Source organism: Pelmatolapia mariae, linkage group LG1 (assembly GCF_036321145.2).
Source record: "Pelmatolapia mariae isolate MD_Pm_ZW linkage group LG1, Pm_UMD_F_2, whole genome shotgun sequence".
In the NCBI taxonomy this organism is placed as follows: Eukaryota; Metazoa; Chordata; class Actinopteri; order Cichliformes; family Cichlidae; genus Pelmatolapia; species Pelmatolapia mariae.
In genome coordinates, this window is record NC_086227.1 from 29,197,746 (window position 1) to 29,213,982 (window position 16,237).

Sequence of the window (16,237 nt, forward strand, 5' to 3'; positions counted from 1 at the left end):
CTGCCTTGATATACCATGATATGCCATATTGTTTCTCCACTGAAAAGCCACTTTTGAAATATTTCTCACATGTGTTTATACTGAAAAACAGCCTTCAAGGCATAAGCCAAGCCATTTTTTTTCCTATTGGCATCTCGTATGGGATCCCATCATATTAAAGGAAGTGGCACACTTACAGAAAGAATTGAGTAGACAAACAGCATGGATAGAAAATTGCTTATGTGTGCAACTGAAATGAGAGCTATTTCCTTCTACCTCTGCATGGGCCCCAGGAGGAGGAAAGGGGAGAGCCAGTGGTCAACAGAGGTCTCACTTTCTAGGAGCAGCTGAATACCAGAGGAGCTGACAGGTATGTACATATTGGAATGTGTTTCTCAGCCACACCTGTGGGAAACACACCCACCAAGTTTGGTCTCTCTCATCCCACTGGCTGATCTCCACCATGATTGACAACTGGAAGAACTATTTGGCTCCTGTCCTCAGGAGCCAGGGGGCAGGTATGGTAAGTTCTGAAAACGAACCAATGGCAGCCTAGAAATCCTCCAAGCCAGGCGGGGCTGCGATGAAATAAAACTCATCAGTGGGGTGTGTCCTCAAAAGTTTGTCAGCAGTCAAACAGTGAAGGGCCACTGCTACAGGACCCCACTTTGACTGGTTAAGACTTAACAAGTCCTTCGCTGAGTAAGGATCTGAGAAGCCGGCAGACAAAGTAAAGAAAGACAGAGAGGGACTTTTTTTCCTCGGCAGACTGACTTCCTCCACGGCTCAACAATAGGAGTGAAACATCAGAAATCTTCTGCTCCAAATCTCGAGAACAGCACCTTCAGGGTCGGGCTTTTGAGGAAATGGATGCCAGGTTCATGCGGTTCATTTTCAGCAACTTGAAAACTACACAAACTTTCAACACTCTCTGGAGTCATTTTTGTCCTGAGAAATAGGTACTTCGTCATAGTTTAACAGATTAAACAGATGCTTTTCTGGTACTGTGGTCACTCACATCTCCTTATCACTTTTCCAGCCCAGCTATAGATTCTGTATCCGTTGGACGGAGAACTGATAAGGGCATGTGCATGACATTACCTACAGATACTGAAGAGGTAACATCTGAGCCACAGAGCCTGTGGGGTAATTCAGTCATTGAGTTTATTACTGGTGAAACATGCTGAAGGCTAGTTTCTGTGCTTTGTGATTTATGTTTGCGTTTTAAACATGTTGAGAGTTGTTAGAATGGATAGAGTTTCACGTTTTAAAATGTGGCTTTAAAACAAGGAATGGGGTTTGTGCAAATGTATAATTATCTACAATAACACTTATGTAACTTTGCAAATTTGTGATCTGTCTAGAGTGACTTATTTAAAAAAAAAGACTTGCCTGTTTGGGGCTCTGCTGTAAGACTTAACACAAGAACAGTTGAGTTACAATACTGAAAGCTTGGTTTCCACGACAAAGTTTAGAAAGCAACAGGGTCTCAGCCTGACATGACACAGCATGACTAGCATAATCCATTGACTGTACATGGAGAATGACATAACTGCTGAATGTGAAAAAAAAAAAAAACTAGGTGAGTAACTTGAATGTGATGCGTGCCAGCGTACTGACATGACTTTCACACCCACAAACATTTTTACACTTTAATTACAGCTGAGTGGGCCTGACATAAGGATCACACTGCATAAGAACTATAGGAGAAAGAAGTGTGGGTTTAAAGGCGTTGATACAGAAAAAAAACGTATGCGATGTCTTACAGTTTGCAAACTCAAATATTCAGGATGGTCAAAGGAATCACATTCACGTCACTAAATCTTGTGACTTTTACTTTTAAAAAGCAGTTTGAATTGTTCGTATCAAATGACAGATCCCTTCGAACACCTGAGAATTTTCAGCTTCTTTTCCTCGTCTTTTAACTCTTAAAATCTATGAAAGAGAGAGTCCTTTATATTAGAATGGGGTCTTATTCGCTGTTTTCATCATTGTCAAATATGCTGATAAATGGCTGCACAATTCTAGGTTTGTATGACTACAAGCTTCAAATATTGCAGATACTTTACAGCCATAACTTCCCATAAAAAAAAAAAAAAAAATGTATAAATGCATTGAAAGTGTTGAGTCATTGCACGTGTTGACACTTGTCGCCAGATTTATTGCCAAAAGATTTTAACAGCTGGTGGTTTCTTGCTTTACACTTATTTATGTTACCTTCAGTCTTTAAGTTAACTCTCAACTTAGAGAACAAAAAGTACACAACATCACAATTTTCTTGTAAATGCACGCACGCACGCAAACGCGCACACACACACACACACACACACACAGAGGAGGGCTCTCAGTGAGTTGACGAGTGTTTTGGACTTACAGTACTGGGTGTATCCAGACTGCTCTCTGCCCCTCAGGCATCTACTCTCTCTCTCTCTACACCTGATAGACAACTCTCTCCTGTCAAGTACAACAATCTTCCCACGGCTGCTAGCGCTTAAGGTCACTTCCTTTGGTTCAGCCCTGCTTCAACACATTCTACCTCTCGGTTTACATATTAACCCAATACAAAATCAACAAGACCAAAAAAAAAAAAAAAAATCAAATCATTTTACAATGTGTCAGTAATTGTTAAATGCCATGAATAAAAGCAAATTTTATATATGAGAGCATGCTGTCAAAATAAGCCCAAATGGCAGAATAATAAGTAATTATCACCTTGTTCTCATAATGATATAGCTGTAATGCACAGGTACACACTGGGGTACCTGTGCAAATGATAAAGTATGCAAAGTATACAGAGTATATATAAAATAAAGACTAAGCAACACCCATGATTTTAATAAGTGCATACTGAGTAGAGTAAATAGTGCAAAATCTGGTTCTGCAAACCCTATAAAATTTGAGCAGGAAAGAAATCTTATTGCACATCAAATTGTGTATTGTGATGTGCAAGGCTGTAAAGATTAGCACTTTATTTGCCCATATAAACAGGGTAGCTGAAATGCCAAAAACAGCAGGGCTGATAAAGGCATGGCAGGCTGCTGTGCTTAAGACAGACCAACCATGGAAGCACTGAGGTCCCACAGCTTCTTGGCTGCGGCATCATCCAGGGCCTGTGGTGCTGGCTTTTTGGGAGCACAGTCGCTGTACGGTGGAATGAAGAAAAGAGTGTCATACAGTGTGGTTGCAAACTGCTTGTATTAAAAACCTTTTACTCTGTTGTTGTTTATCTCAGCCTCTGTTAATATTAGAATAATTAATTGGTAGGATAAGAGAATTTCTTTTTCTACTGTGATAACATCATTTCATCATCAGTCAGATGTACTTGCCTGTAGTAGAGGCCACTGGAGTTTGCCAGGCTCTCGTCCACAGCGCAGTAGATGGTGGTCTGGGCTCCTTCCCAGGGATTTTTGACCAACCTCATGAAGACCTTTGCTAGCATTATCTTCCACATAGGAAAGGAATTAAATAGATGGCGGCCTAACTCTGTGCGGATGACCCCCGGATGAAGACTGTAGACGGTTACACCGCTGCCTAATGAGAGGTCCATCAGAAAAAGGCGTGCGTCAAACACCGCAATGCTCATTAACTCAAGATACAAAGATAGAAAACAGGAGGTGAAATGGTTATTTGTAACATACTGTATATTATACACGTTTCTGAACTCCTGTCACACTACCGTTCAGTCTTGTAGCCAGTTCTTTGCCAAAGAGAACGTTGGCCAGCTTGCTTTGTCGGTAGCTCTTCTGAGGGGTGTAGTCTTTATCAACGTTAATGTCATCAAAGTGTATCTGACCTGCAAGAAATTTATTTTAAACAGGTGTGACAAAGAAAAGTTTTTGGTTGTTTGACTTTAGCACCAAGATTTTACCTCTCTCATGCGCCAGGCTGGAGACAATCACAATGCGACTTGGTGCCGACTTCTTCAGCAGGTCAAGGAAACAGTTGGTGAGAAGAAAATGTCCCAGGTGGTTGACGCCAAATTGCATTTCAAAGCCGTCTTCGGTCTTCCACTTAGGACACATCATAATACCTAAAAAAAAAAAACAAAAAAAAAACAAGAAAGTAAGAAAATTACAAAAAAATAAAAACATACAAATAACTAATTTCTCAGTGTCTGTCAGTATCATTCAACCCCAAATAACTTATTCTACCCTCCTAAAAATCTGTATGAGGATCCCATAAAGATGACAACATTTAACTTCTACTAACTGACTAAGGTAAGGCAAGTTTATTTATATAGCACATTTCAACAGCAAGGTGATTCAAAGTGCTTTACGGAGACATTAAAATACCTGCATTGTTAATGAGGATGTCTAAGCGCTCCTCATTCTTTTCCACATCTTTGGCGAAGTCTCTGACAGACTGTAGTGAGGCCAGATCAAGCTTCTTTACCACCACATTGCCATTCCCACTCTTCTGACGGATCTCATCTGCTGCAATACGGGCTTTAGTCATGTCCCTGCAGGCCAGGATCACTCTGGCCCCTTGGAGAAAAAGAGAAAACATACAAAAGCAACTCATATTTACATGTAAACACCAGAGAATGTGCAACCAAAGTACTAGTTGAGGTTAAAGATTTATTTTTATCTACTGTCATTGTCATTGATACTTATTATTTAATATTCTATCATTTTTTGGTTGTTACTGAATGGTTATTATATAATATTCTTCATTAAGTACCAAATGTCCAAAACAGGACTGTAGATATGGTTTCTTTTTACACATCTATATAGAGATTTAATTAAATCATTTTTGGCAGTGCTTCATTTAATTAAAAAAATGTAAAAAAAAAAAATAAAAATGTCAGCAAAACCCTTCTATTAATTTTAAGTTAAGTAACTCTTAGGAGTCAATATCCAAATATAAGGGCAAACTCTTATTTTATATGGAGCGTTTTCGTGCATGAATGGCGTGTTTAAGGTAATGTCAAACTATATTAATCATATTTAAATCTGGATTTTGACTAGGGCACTCTAAAACCTTATCTTTTTATTACTTTATTTTTTGAAGCCATTCAGAAGTAGACTTTCTGATGTGTTCTGCATCACTGCTCTGCTGTATAACCCAAGTGACCTTGAGCTTCAGGGACAGACTGATGGCCGGAAAGCAGAATTCATGGTTCCAGACGGCTGATATGATATAAAAACCAAGGATTTCAAACTCATTTTACACCACGGGCCACATACATTCCACTTAAGTGGTTTAGACTAGTGAATCTCCTCTGTCTGTCACTGTACAGATGTTTATCTGCATATTTAATCCTGGTGCTATCTTAATATGAGAAAAAGTAGTGCAATTATAACAGTGTGTCTTTTTTCTACACAATATAGAAACCCAGCTTAAACTGAAATAAGTTGCGAAATTACAGAAAAACTTCTGGTAGCTCATTGTGCAGAAGGTTTTTGTTAAATAACAGAAAACTGTCTGTTTTCTTTGTTTTGTTTTCTTACTGTGGACCCACTGTAAAAAAAAAAAAAATTCTAGAGCAGACTTTGAAAAATATGAACTTTTCTATCATATAACTGTATATAAATTAATTCGTTATTTTAGTGTAGCATGACATCATAGGCTGTAAAACCTATGATGATGTAGTTTAAAGTTAAGGTTAAAATTTATGCTATCCTTCACCAAAGAAGTCAAACCAATTCTGGCCCTCAGGATTTGACACCCCTGACCTACACCCATACACAGGACGTGAGACACAGCCTTTGCATATGTTTTTATTTTTCTGTACTTTTCTTTAACAAACAAACATGGAGGGTCTTACCTCTCTGGGCCATGTCCAGGGCTGTCTCTTTCCCAATACCAGTGTTGGCTCCAGTGATGAGGACTGTTTTCCCTTCCAGCCTGGCCTTGCTCCGACACACTCCTCCTGCCATCCATCTGCGGAAGGCCAGCACGCCTACCCCTGACAAAAAAGATATTTATGCTATGAACAGGGTGTATGAGGATGTTCTGAAGACTTTTCATTTGACCTTTTACTCTTATGTTTATTCTAAGCTAAATCAAGCAGCTACATACGGTTATATATTTCTAGAATTTCACACCTATGAGCAACAGCAAGAATCTGTCATGACAGAACAAAGTGCTTACCTGATCTCCTTTCATTACCGTATCAGAAATCCTACTAAATGTGCAAGTTAACAAAGCTTAAACAGTATGCATTTAATAAAGAAATAGGCTTACCTGCAACAAAGACAACTGTGAGGCAAGTTGCATGTCTCTCGGCGAAGTCCTTAACAGCCTCTGCGTAGTTTTGCATTGTTTAAGCAATTCTGGAACTTATATAAGAAGCTGAAATTTTAATATTGTTGCAGACTTGCAGTTAACGATCTGTTTTTGTGGAAGGAACTTTACATCGGCTACCACAAACAACGGCGAAAACGACAAATACGTGTTTTCCCGTTTCGTATTTTGTAACGATAAACTAGCCGGAAGTGGAGGGCGTGGTGGAAGTTAAGGGAGATTTTTCAGAATAAGCTTCCGTTTAAATCAATCATTGGTTTAAATGAATGACTGTAGAAAACAGTCATTGGTTTAAATATGTGCATTTCCTTGCTGTCATGTACGACATACTTGTTTGTTAGTTTTTTTGTTTGTTTGTTTTTGTTGGTTGTGTGTTATTTGGTTTTGGTTTGGGGTTTGTTTAAGCTTTCAAGTAAAGTGAATACTTGTTTTGGCATTGTGGGGAAATGTATCTGGTAATATATATCAAAGATCAGACCATAGGAGTTCTGTGCAGCGTGCTTGTGTAATAGCATGCCACGCAAAACACACCCGTCAAGAGACAATAGGGCGTAATACGGCAGCTTGCTGACTCATGTACTCTATTTATTTAAAGAATTTACTTAAAGTAGCCATTCAGCTTGTGCAGGCATGCTCTAAATGTCAGGTAAAATACATTTTTAAAAATGCATTGCAAAGTAGAATCTTGGTTGTGTATTACTTTGTTATGATTTATTTTTGTTTGTTTGTTTGTAATGGTAGTAATAGTTAGTACTATTATGTGCTCAGGATACACCGTGTACTGAATTACGAGCATCTGTTTGCAGTGAGTTACTCCCACTACAGCATACGGTATAGAAATACTGCTTGCCTCGTCTGACATCTCTCACAGGGATTTTCAAATTAAAACACCATGTAAAACAGATTTATACAATTTTAATTAATAATTTGACGTAACACTGTCATCAGTAGCAACAGATCAAATTAAACTGGTAGTCATCTTAGAACCTTTGAGCATTAGTGAATGATTTAACTACTGATGAAGTACATTTGTGCCATGAAAATATAATTTTACTAAAAACTTTTACTGATGCAAGTAATAATATATAGTAATAATTTTGCATGGAAATTAATCTACTTTGGAACTCAAAATTCACTTGACTTCCCTTATTTATTAAAATTCGTTTGTCTATTCGTTTCCAGCTTATTTTGTTAATCCCGTGCACTTATTTTGAAAGGGGAAAACTTGTTGTAATGCTCTGTTATTGGTTAAAATCTCTGTACAGCTGGTTAAGCGTATTTCTTCGCTTTGTGGGTCTAAACTTGTGTTAAAATATTTTAAATTACGTTAAAAGCTTAAATTGGGTCTTGTCTGTCTTTATATTACGTTTGAAAGAAGTTGGATTTTTTTTTTCAAACAAAAAATAAACAACAGTGTCCCGGAAGTTCTTCATGCTCGCGCCACGTCAGAACTACAAACTGTTAACATCATTATAGAACAGGGAAGAATAGTCTGTCTGCCTGCACCTTCTCTTTGTTTTCGCGATGTTGTATTTGTCACTCACCTGTTTGCTGCTGTTGAATGCATGTGTGGTGTCTGGGACTGAGATCACATTTGAACTGCCTGACAATGACAAGCAGTGTTTCTACGAGGAGCTGGAGAAAGACGTGAAGTTTGACATAGACTTTCAAGTAAGTTCCTCCGAGAGCTCCATCACTTCAGTGTGTGCATTTAGCAGACGCTGTCAGACTAATTTTTAGGCTGAAGTTTTTTTCTCCTGCTTCCAGAAATCAAGAACAAATTTACAATTGCTTATTAATCGTAAAATAGTGCAGAATGCATCTTTTAATTTACTTAAATTTGGCTCCGTTTTTTCAATCAATTGAAAACATATGTTATCTCAGATTATTTTCCGTTTCAAGATAAAGACTTTTAAAGAGAAGCCCAATAATTCCCAGAGGAACAGCTGGCACACACACACAGCCACATCCAATAACTTCAATATATTTAACAGCGACGCAACGTTGCAACTTTCTTTCCTTCTGTATATGTTTTATTTTCTCCTAGGTTATTTCAGGGGGCAACTATGATGTGGACTGCTTCGTCACAGATCCTCATGACAATGCCTTGTATAATGAGAAGAAGAAGCAGTATGACAGCTTCTCTCACACCACAGCTATGAAGGGAGTCTACAAGGTTTGCTTCAGCAATGAATTCTCCACTTTTACACACAAAGTAGTGTATCTGGACTTCCGCCACGGGAATGAGGAACCCATTCTGGACAGCATGAAAAGAAGCACAGCTCTGACTCAGGTCAGTAATGAACACGGTGCTTTCAGTGTGTCAGGTGCAGTTTGTTTGTTTTTTAAGAACATGCTGGATTACTTGATAGCTAATTTATTACCTTATCAATGTTTAAACATTGCTGCCTTCAGTTAGACAAGCATGCCTTGAGAAGACAGAACTGCAATGTCATATCACAGACGTTTGTATCATGATTTGAATCAGAAAAAAACAGGATGTATTTTGACATAAAAAATGAGTACAGACATATCAGTTATGCTTAGTAAGGCGATAACAAGTAATCTAAAATTGGTATAGTATTTTTGCTGCTTTAAAGGTGTTTCTATAATGTCCACAAGGTGGTGCAAGAGTTATTCACATTAAGGTCACAAGGAAATATTGTATGTGAATGCACTCTCCTTTCCTGGAATTACACAAATCACTCAAAAGAGGAAATGTCAACAGTTTGACAGCATTGCTGCTTGTCAAAACACAGAGTATAACATTTGATAAGCCATACTTTATTTCTCAAAAGAGTTTGGAAATTCATTTGATGCAACTTAAAACCAGCATTTGTTGTTAACCACAAGAAATGTATCAAAAATAACCTAAATAAGTAGAATGGTATGTAGGTCAGTAGAATATAGTATGACATAACAGATATCTTAAATATAATAAAGTAAAATAAATATTGATTTAAATAAATATATTAGGTAATAATAGCAAGTATAGCTGATTTGCAAAAAAGCTGAAATTAAACAGAGCTACAGGAGAGTTTAAAATGGCTTACTAAATAAAAAAAAGTGGTATAGAGTAGGAGATACCAGATTAAAATCAATCAATGTAAAAGTGTAAAATGTAGTGCACAGTACAATAAAGAGGTTGAGTGTTTATTGTTAAGAGCTGTAACTGTGCATTTCATATCAGACTATAGGATAGCATAGTGTTACTACTCTTTAATTCAAGTACTGAGACCTCTAGGGTCAAATGTATAGTGAGTTTATGTGACTCTGATCTGTGCGATCCACCTTCTACTGTACATATTGATGAATTTCCATTAATCTTTCTGTTATCAGTTGGAGTCGTCTTGCGTCGCCATTCATGAGATCCTGAAGGTGGTGGCTGACTCGCAGACATGGTACAGGCTGAGAGAGGCGCAGGATCGCACAAAAGCAGAGCACCTGCTGGAGCGCGTCACCTACTGGTCCATCGGAGAAACCGTCCTGTTGTTTGTCATCGGCATCGGTCAAGTCATGATGCTTAAGAGCTTCTTCTCTGACAAGAAAGGCTCTGTGGCAGCTACCACTTAAAAACCAAGGTCTCAGTGTGCCCTAAGAAACTCAAGTAGAAGCTTGCTAATGTGAACACATATTAGCACATATTGTTAGTATTTTCATCAAAGCCAATGGTAAATGGATAGATCAAGGAGTTTTCACATTCCTGTCGGGCAAAACTTGAATTCAGTTTTTACACAAGTTGTTTTTGTTCAACAACTTTCTACTGAAAAGAAACACCACTCATGTCTGTGTTTAAAATGCAGTTGACATCTTTCAGCCTTTAGAGACTTTATTTTTATAGAGGTGGAGGGCATGTTTATTTTGATCTGCCTATTAAGTAGCCTAGTTTCACTTATAAAAGCAGCTTTGTGGATTTCTGTCATCTGTAGTGAAAGTAGTATCACACATAAAAACCAAAGAGGAATTGTGTTTAAATTTGAGTTTTATTTGTTGTATAGCATCTGTTATATGTACTGTTACCTTATTTTATGTGTGCAAAATCATTATGAGCTATGAGAGCTCCGTTTCTCTCATGTCTTGTCTGTTTCATACGGAGTGGCTTAGGCATTTGTTTTTTCCTCATGCCAACCAAGTTGAAGTTTACTGTTTTAATTTAAATACATATAACCTGATACATATACACGCAACTACTGTTTTTTTGTTTGTTTGTTGTTGTTGTTGTTTTGGATTCTCATTTATATGTTTTACATTTTCTTCTCTGGAAAGTGACCAAGTATCAACCAGATATCGTTTTTTGCACAAATAGTTTCTTTGACATTTCAATTCGATTTGAAGACAAATTATTATATATTTTTTTTTAAATACGGCTGTGTAGGTTCTCAGTCATCCAGGTCATGATAGTCTCAAGCACTTGAGTGGAAGGTAACTGGATGTCTTTTTTGGGTTCTTGAAGGTGTTTCTCACCTCTCATCTTAGAGGCTTCTTCAGTTCTGACCAGAGCATTTTCAGATGAGAGGTGAAACATCTTCATTAATCTGAAAGAGGGTTACTTTCAGCCAATTATGAGAGTAATCATGCCAGAAAGTTTTTAGACATTGTCAAATTAAAGTTTGGTACCGAGTGCTGTGATGTTTTTTCAAATCCAATGATACTCGATGTTATTTAATTTTAAAAATTTAGAGATTAAGGAAACTATAGATTTTAATTAAAGCTATTCTAACAGTCTTTAATACTTTAGGTCTCCACGTTTTCAGGAAGCTCCATTGGAAACTCTAATCCTAATGTCCTGCCACATTAAAAATGTATTTTGCTTATTGCAGCTTGACTTGAATATTTGACTTTCACTGTGCATAATGCTATATAGAAATGTGGCACATTAAAGGAAAACCCAACACAAGGTGTCTCAGTAGGGTGTTTGGCCATAATGTGCCATCCCCTGTGTGCTCTTTGGTAGTAAATGTCCTGTGGAAGTTACTGCGAAAATAAGTCAAAAGACATAAGATATGATTTACATAGTTTTTCAAACTTATCAAATCAGTCAGTGAGCCTTCATACTCTTTTTATTGGGCAGCCGATGTTGGGGGGGGGGCAGTAACATCAGGAAAGAAGTGTTTAAGCATGTAATAAAGGTGATCACTGAGAACAATTATTTGCAGTGAATCCAAGTAGTTTGATTGTAGTTTGAAGTGGATTCAAACTCAGTAAAATGTTGCCATAGGCATTACAGAGACACTTGATCTCCTTGTTTTTTTTTTTAAAGTTTCTTAGTGATTACTTTAAAATTTAGGAGCATTTGTGGTATCAACAGTAGTCTAAGGAGCTTGGAAAAGAACAGCGTCTGGACTTCTTTAAGTTGTTTGAAGACGTTTCACCTCTCATCAGAGAAGCTTCTTCAGTTCTAAGGTCAAATGGTGGAGAGTCCCAGATTTAAGCCCTGTGGGAGTATCCCCCCAAGAGGGACAATGGACCCCCTAATGATCCTCTACCTAATCACATGAGGCAGACGCTTTTCTTTCCAAGCTCCTTAGACTACGATGACCTGGATGACTGAGAACCTTCACAGAGACATCAACAGTAGTTTGATAGTGAATAAATCTAAAACACAGAGAAACCACTTCTTAGTATCTAGCAGATGAATTTTTAACCTGGAACAAATTTATATTATTTATGTTTTTATATTTACTATGTTTTGTTTTTTTTCTTCTATTTTTTCTAAGTTCTTTGTCATTATTATTCTTTAAAGAAGTTCCGCATTCAAAGAAATATGCGTGTATACTGCAGTCTACTACTGTGTTTCAAATGAGGAAATAGGAAGAAGAGTTGAAGTGAACTTGAACCAGTGCCGGCTCCACTGGCCAATCGGGGCGAAGCGGTCTTTCTCCAAGCTGACGTGGGTGGAAGTTATTAGCGCCGACGTCCAGCGTCATCAGTTTACCGGGTTCTACAGGCATTACGTCCATTCATTAGGAAGAAGATATAGTCCCAGTGGACCAGTCGCTGACCCTAAGTAACCACTAGTATACATGGCGGGATACCTTAAAGCTCTGACTACGGTGTCGAGGAGTACCGCCGCTGCGCTGTCGCAAAACCCCGCAGTGGTCTCACCGGCCGCCGTCTGCCATCACAGACTGCAACAGAGAAACTGTAAGTTTACCGTCGACAACATAATGACTCAGAATGAACTGCTCATAACATTAATGTGATGTGGTTACATGAGATGCACAGTGTGGCAGAGTCATAAGTTATAGCGTCTGACTGGAAACCTGGAAATGATAGAAACAGGTGAGAAAGTCAATGTTGCTGTTTGGCAAGTATCCATGGGTGAATCATACATTGTAAGATTCGACGAAAAGTGATTCAGAGGTGTTTCATTATTAAAAAATGACAAATAAATGAGGTAATAACATAAACAAAAGCCAGTGTGGTAATGCTGAATAAAATATAAAGAGTTTGTATTCTAACGTGAAAACAATAAAAAGGAGAAATAATGTGTGTAAGTAAGTTTGGTGCCAGCCTGCTTTGCTACTTTAGTCCACATGTTGTCAGGTACAAAAAGGGCTTGACAGGTAATAAATGATATCAGAGCACTCTTATAATCCGAAGGTCACTGCCTCAGTGAAACCTAGCTGCCAGGAATGTAGAAATGATATGCAGGTGTCTCAGATGATAAAAGTAAGCCTAGTCGGGTCAGAGATATTCAGAGCTCAATGGCTGGCTCCCCGAAAGTGACACGAATTGGAAGACTTGGAGTCAATTAAGAAGTATAATACAAAGCTGTGAATAAACTCCTAACATTGAAAACAATTTTACCTTTTTATTTACACAAGTGTGCAAACTTAACCTTTCGTTTCCCCTGTCATTTTCAGACTCTTGCGGCTTTAATACAACAGTAATGTAACTTAAATTTTTTTTTTTTTTTAGATGCAACAAAGCGTATCAAAGTGGACCAGCCGGTCGTGGAAATGGATGGTGATGAGATGACTCGCATCATATGGGAGTTCATTAAAGAGAAGGTAAATCAAACACTAGCTGACACTTGACGTGCCAAGGAATCAAAATGTTTCCTCGTAACTCTGCATGTATGCATTTTTGTGGTTTCTGTGCCAAATTATCCTCAGGCAATTAACACATTGACATCTTGCACAGCTCATCCTGCCCAATGTGGATGTTGAGCTGAAGTATTTCGACCTGGGTCTGCCCTACAGAGACCAGACGAATGACCAGGTCACCATAGATTCTGCTCTGGCGACTATGAAATACAACGTGGCTGTCAAATGTGCCACCATCACCCCTGATGAGGCCAGAGTTGAGGGTAAGTTAGACTCAGACTTGTTTTAACTTTGTACAGATTCATTAGAATTAGAGGTATTTGAGTGCATTTTAATTCTATTATATTTACACAAATTAATACCTTCTCGTGCTTCTTCATTTAGGTGAAGTGTTTATTATATTTTCTCCTCAGAGTTTAAACTAAAGAAGATGTGGAAGAGTCCCAATGGAACCATCAGGAACATCTTAGGCGGCACAGTTTTCCGTGAGCCAATCCTTTGCAAAAACATTCCCCGTCTTGTTCCTGGATGGACACAACCCATAACAATTGGCAGGCATGCTTTTGGAGATCAGGTAAACAAAAAACAACAAGACAAATGTGCATCTTCTCTTTCTGTCCAAACTGAAAGCAGAGCAGACTCACATACCAGTGTCTGACTGTCTCACAGTACAGGGCCACGGACTTTGTCATTAACCAGCCTGGCAAGTTTAAGATTGTTTTTACCCCAGCTGATGGAAGCACAAAGCAGGAGTGGGAGGTGTATGACTTCCCAGCAGGAGGTTGTGGGATGGGAATGTACAACACTGATGAGGTAATAGTAACTTTCTTTAGAGGTTTGGTTACATGAGAAAGATAAGATACTTTGGGGTACTCTCCTTGTTTTTAATTTAATGTTCTATGATGCTATTGATCATGCAAGTGCTATGTTTTCTTTGCTCAGTCCATCAGTGGATTTGCTCACAGCTGCTTCCAGTATGCCATCCAGAAGAAGTGGCCCCTATACATGAGCACCAAGAACACGATCCTCAAGGCCTACGATGGCCGCTTTAAAGACATCTTCCAGGACATCTTTGAGAAGTAAGATGTACTTTAAAAAGAGAGCAGAGCAGAGGTATCTGAGAAAGCTTCACCTGCTTTGGAGGTTCTTAATTTCATTGAAACCCCCATGTTTCAGCTTGTGCCATTCATCAGATTCATCATGGCCATAAGCTGAAATGTGCAGTACATGTCGCTGGGGTAACCAGCTGGGGTAAGACACACAGCAGTAGAGTATTAGACCTGGTGCTGTTTCTGATGCTAGAGGAAAACATTCTTCACTGAGCCATCAAAATGTTTTATTATTGGTTGTTTAACATCTACAAAGCCCCTGAATTTCTCTTTGTTTTCCTTTAGAAACTACAAGCCACAGTTTGACAAGCTGAAGATCTGGTATGAGCACCGTCTCATTGACGACATGGTGGCCCAGGTCCTGAAGTCCTCTGGAGGATTTGTTTGGGCTTGCAAGAATTATGATGGAGATGTGCAGTCAGACATTCTGGCTCAGGGTAAGTAGACTACGGTTGGATAATGAGTATGTTTGCAGAGCTCCCAATGTTGCATTATTTGTATGTGATGTTCATGTTTTCGTGATTTCATGCTGATGTGATTTCCTTCTAATGCCATGTTTCTGTTTGTACCAGGCTTTGGTTCTCTGGGTCTCATGACATCAGTGCTTGTGTGTCCCGATGGTAAAACCATCGAGGCTGAGGCTGCCCATGGCACTGTCACCAGGCACTACCGTGAACACCAGAGAGTAAGGGCCACTGAATCAATCTGAAAAGACTCAGAGCTTTGACTATATGTTAGGTTATGGGTTACAGGGAGTTTTAGGGTTTAGAGTTTAAAAGGTAAAAATATTAAGTTTTACTGCAACTAAAATGCAAATTTTCACACTATTTTCTGTTATTCTTGCGAGCTTCTTATACTATTGACCTAACATGAAAACTATTTACACCTGCAGTTTTGTTTTTTTGTTTTTTTCAAATGACCAACGCTAACATTGCTCTACAGGGAAAACCAACCAGTACCAACCCCATTGCTAGCATATTTGCTTGGACCAGAGGGCTGGAGCACAGAGGCAAACTGGATGAGAATCCTGATTTGATAAAGTACATATCTTATTAGTGTCATCTACTCATTTGACATATATTATATATTTATACAGTTTTACATCATTTTAACTGCTGTTGCACTACAAATCCTCTCCAGGTTCTGCCAAACTTTGGAAAAAGTCTGTGTGGAAACGGTGGAAAATGGTATAATGACCAAGGATCTTGCAGGCTGCATCCATGGCTTGGCCAAGTGAGATTACATTTTCATTTATAATTCATATTGTAGAATTTTTTTTCTAATATTTACACATAAATACACACTTTATAATGTCAACTAATCACTGTCTACCCTCTCCATTGTAGCTGCAAGCCAAATGAACACTATGTCAACACGACAGACTTCCTTGATGCCATCAAGACCAACCTCAATAAAGCTCTTGGCAACTGAATAACATTTAGAAGACAATAAGAAGATTTTTGTTAATGTAGCAAAAAAACAGGCAAAAACTGTTTCTAGATTTGTTTAACTAACATTTTACCGTCTTGTTTGTATGAATCTTTGTATCCAGTTTTGAAGCTGCTCCGCAATACGTGCCTTTATTTAAAATTTGTATATTTGTTTAGTTTGCCTTTTCCTATTGCCACATTTGTACAAATTAGTGAATTTTATAATTAATTATTAATGGTAATACTCATTTATCATGGACATTTTAAAGAAGTTTCAGGCTTTCTCATTAAATTAGAGCATACCTTCAGGGAATAGCAAAATTTGGATATCATTATGTTAACGTCACATTGTACTTAATCAGCATGACTATAAAAAGAAATTGTCATTTAATTACACTTCGTGTGTGTGGAGTTGCCTTTTTCT

At 38.2% G+C, this 16,237-nt stretch overlaps 3 protein-coding genes across 3 annotated transcripts; 2 read left to right on the forward strand and 1 right to left on the reverse strand.

Annotated features, from left to right (window-relative positions):
* Nucleotides 1-2,119: 2,119 nt before the first annotated feature.
* si:ch211-107o10.3 (uncharacterized protein LOC407663 homolog) lies at nt 2,120-6,419 on the reverse strand. Its single transcript, XM_063478109.1, has 7 exons — nt 6,166-6,419; nt 5,747-5,887; nt 4,272-4,463; nt 3,848-4,009; nt 3,656-3,772; nt 3,306-3,510; nt 2,120-3,120 (listed from the first exon to the last, which is right to left on the reverse strand). Exons 1-7 carry the CDS (start codon nt 6,239-6,241, stop codon nt 3,024-3,026), a joined length of 990 nt encoding a protein of 329 aa, XP_063334179.1. The 5' UTR covers nt 6,242-6,419; the 3' UTR covers nt 2,120-3,023.
* A 1,258-nt stretch (nt 6,420-7,677) lies between these two features.
* tmed3 (transmembrane p24 trafficking protein 3) lies at nt 7,678-11,348 on the forward strand. The gene is made up of 3 exons (XM_063478122.1): nt 7,678-7,896; nt 8,273-8,518; nt 9,565-11,348. Exons 1-3 carry the CDS (start codon nt 7,750-7,752, stop codon nt 9,796-9,798), a joined length of 627 nt encoding a protein of 208 aa, XP_063334192.1. The 5' UTR covers nt 7,678-7,749; the 3' UTR covers nt 9,799-11,348.
* Nucleotides 11,349-11,966: 618 nt separating this feature from the next.
* On the forward strand, nt 11,967-16,173 carry LOC134630636 (isocitrate dehydrogenase [NADP], mitochondrial-like). The gene is made up of 11 exons (XM_063478095.1): nt 11,967-12,369; nt 13,147-13,238; nt 13,372-13,537; nt 13,688-13,848; nt 13,944-14,087; nt 14,217-14,353; nt 14,669-14,820; nt 14,956-15,068; nt 15,326-15,423; nt 15,524-15,616; nt 15,730-16,173. The coding sequence occupies exons 1-11, from the start codon at nt 12,249-12,251 to the stop codon at nt 15,812-15,814; spliced, it is 1,362 nt and encodes a 453-aa protein (XP_063334165.1). The 5' UTR covers nt 11,967-12,248; the 3' UTR covers nt 15,815-16,173.
* The last annotated feature ends 64 nt before the right edge of the window (nt 16,174-16,237 follow it).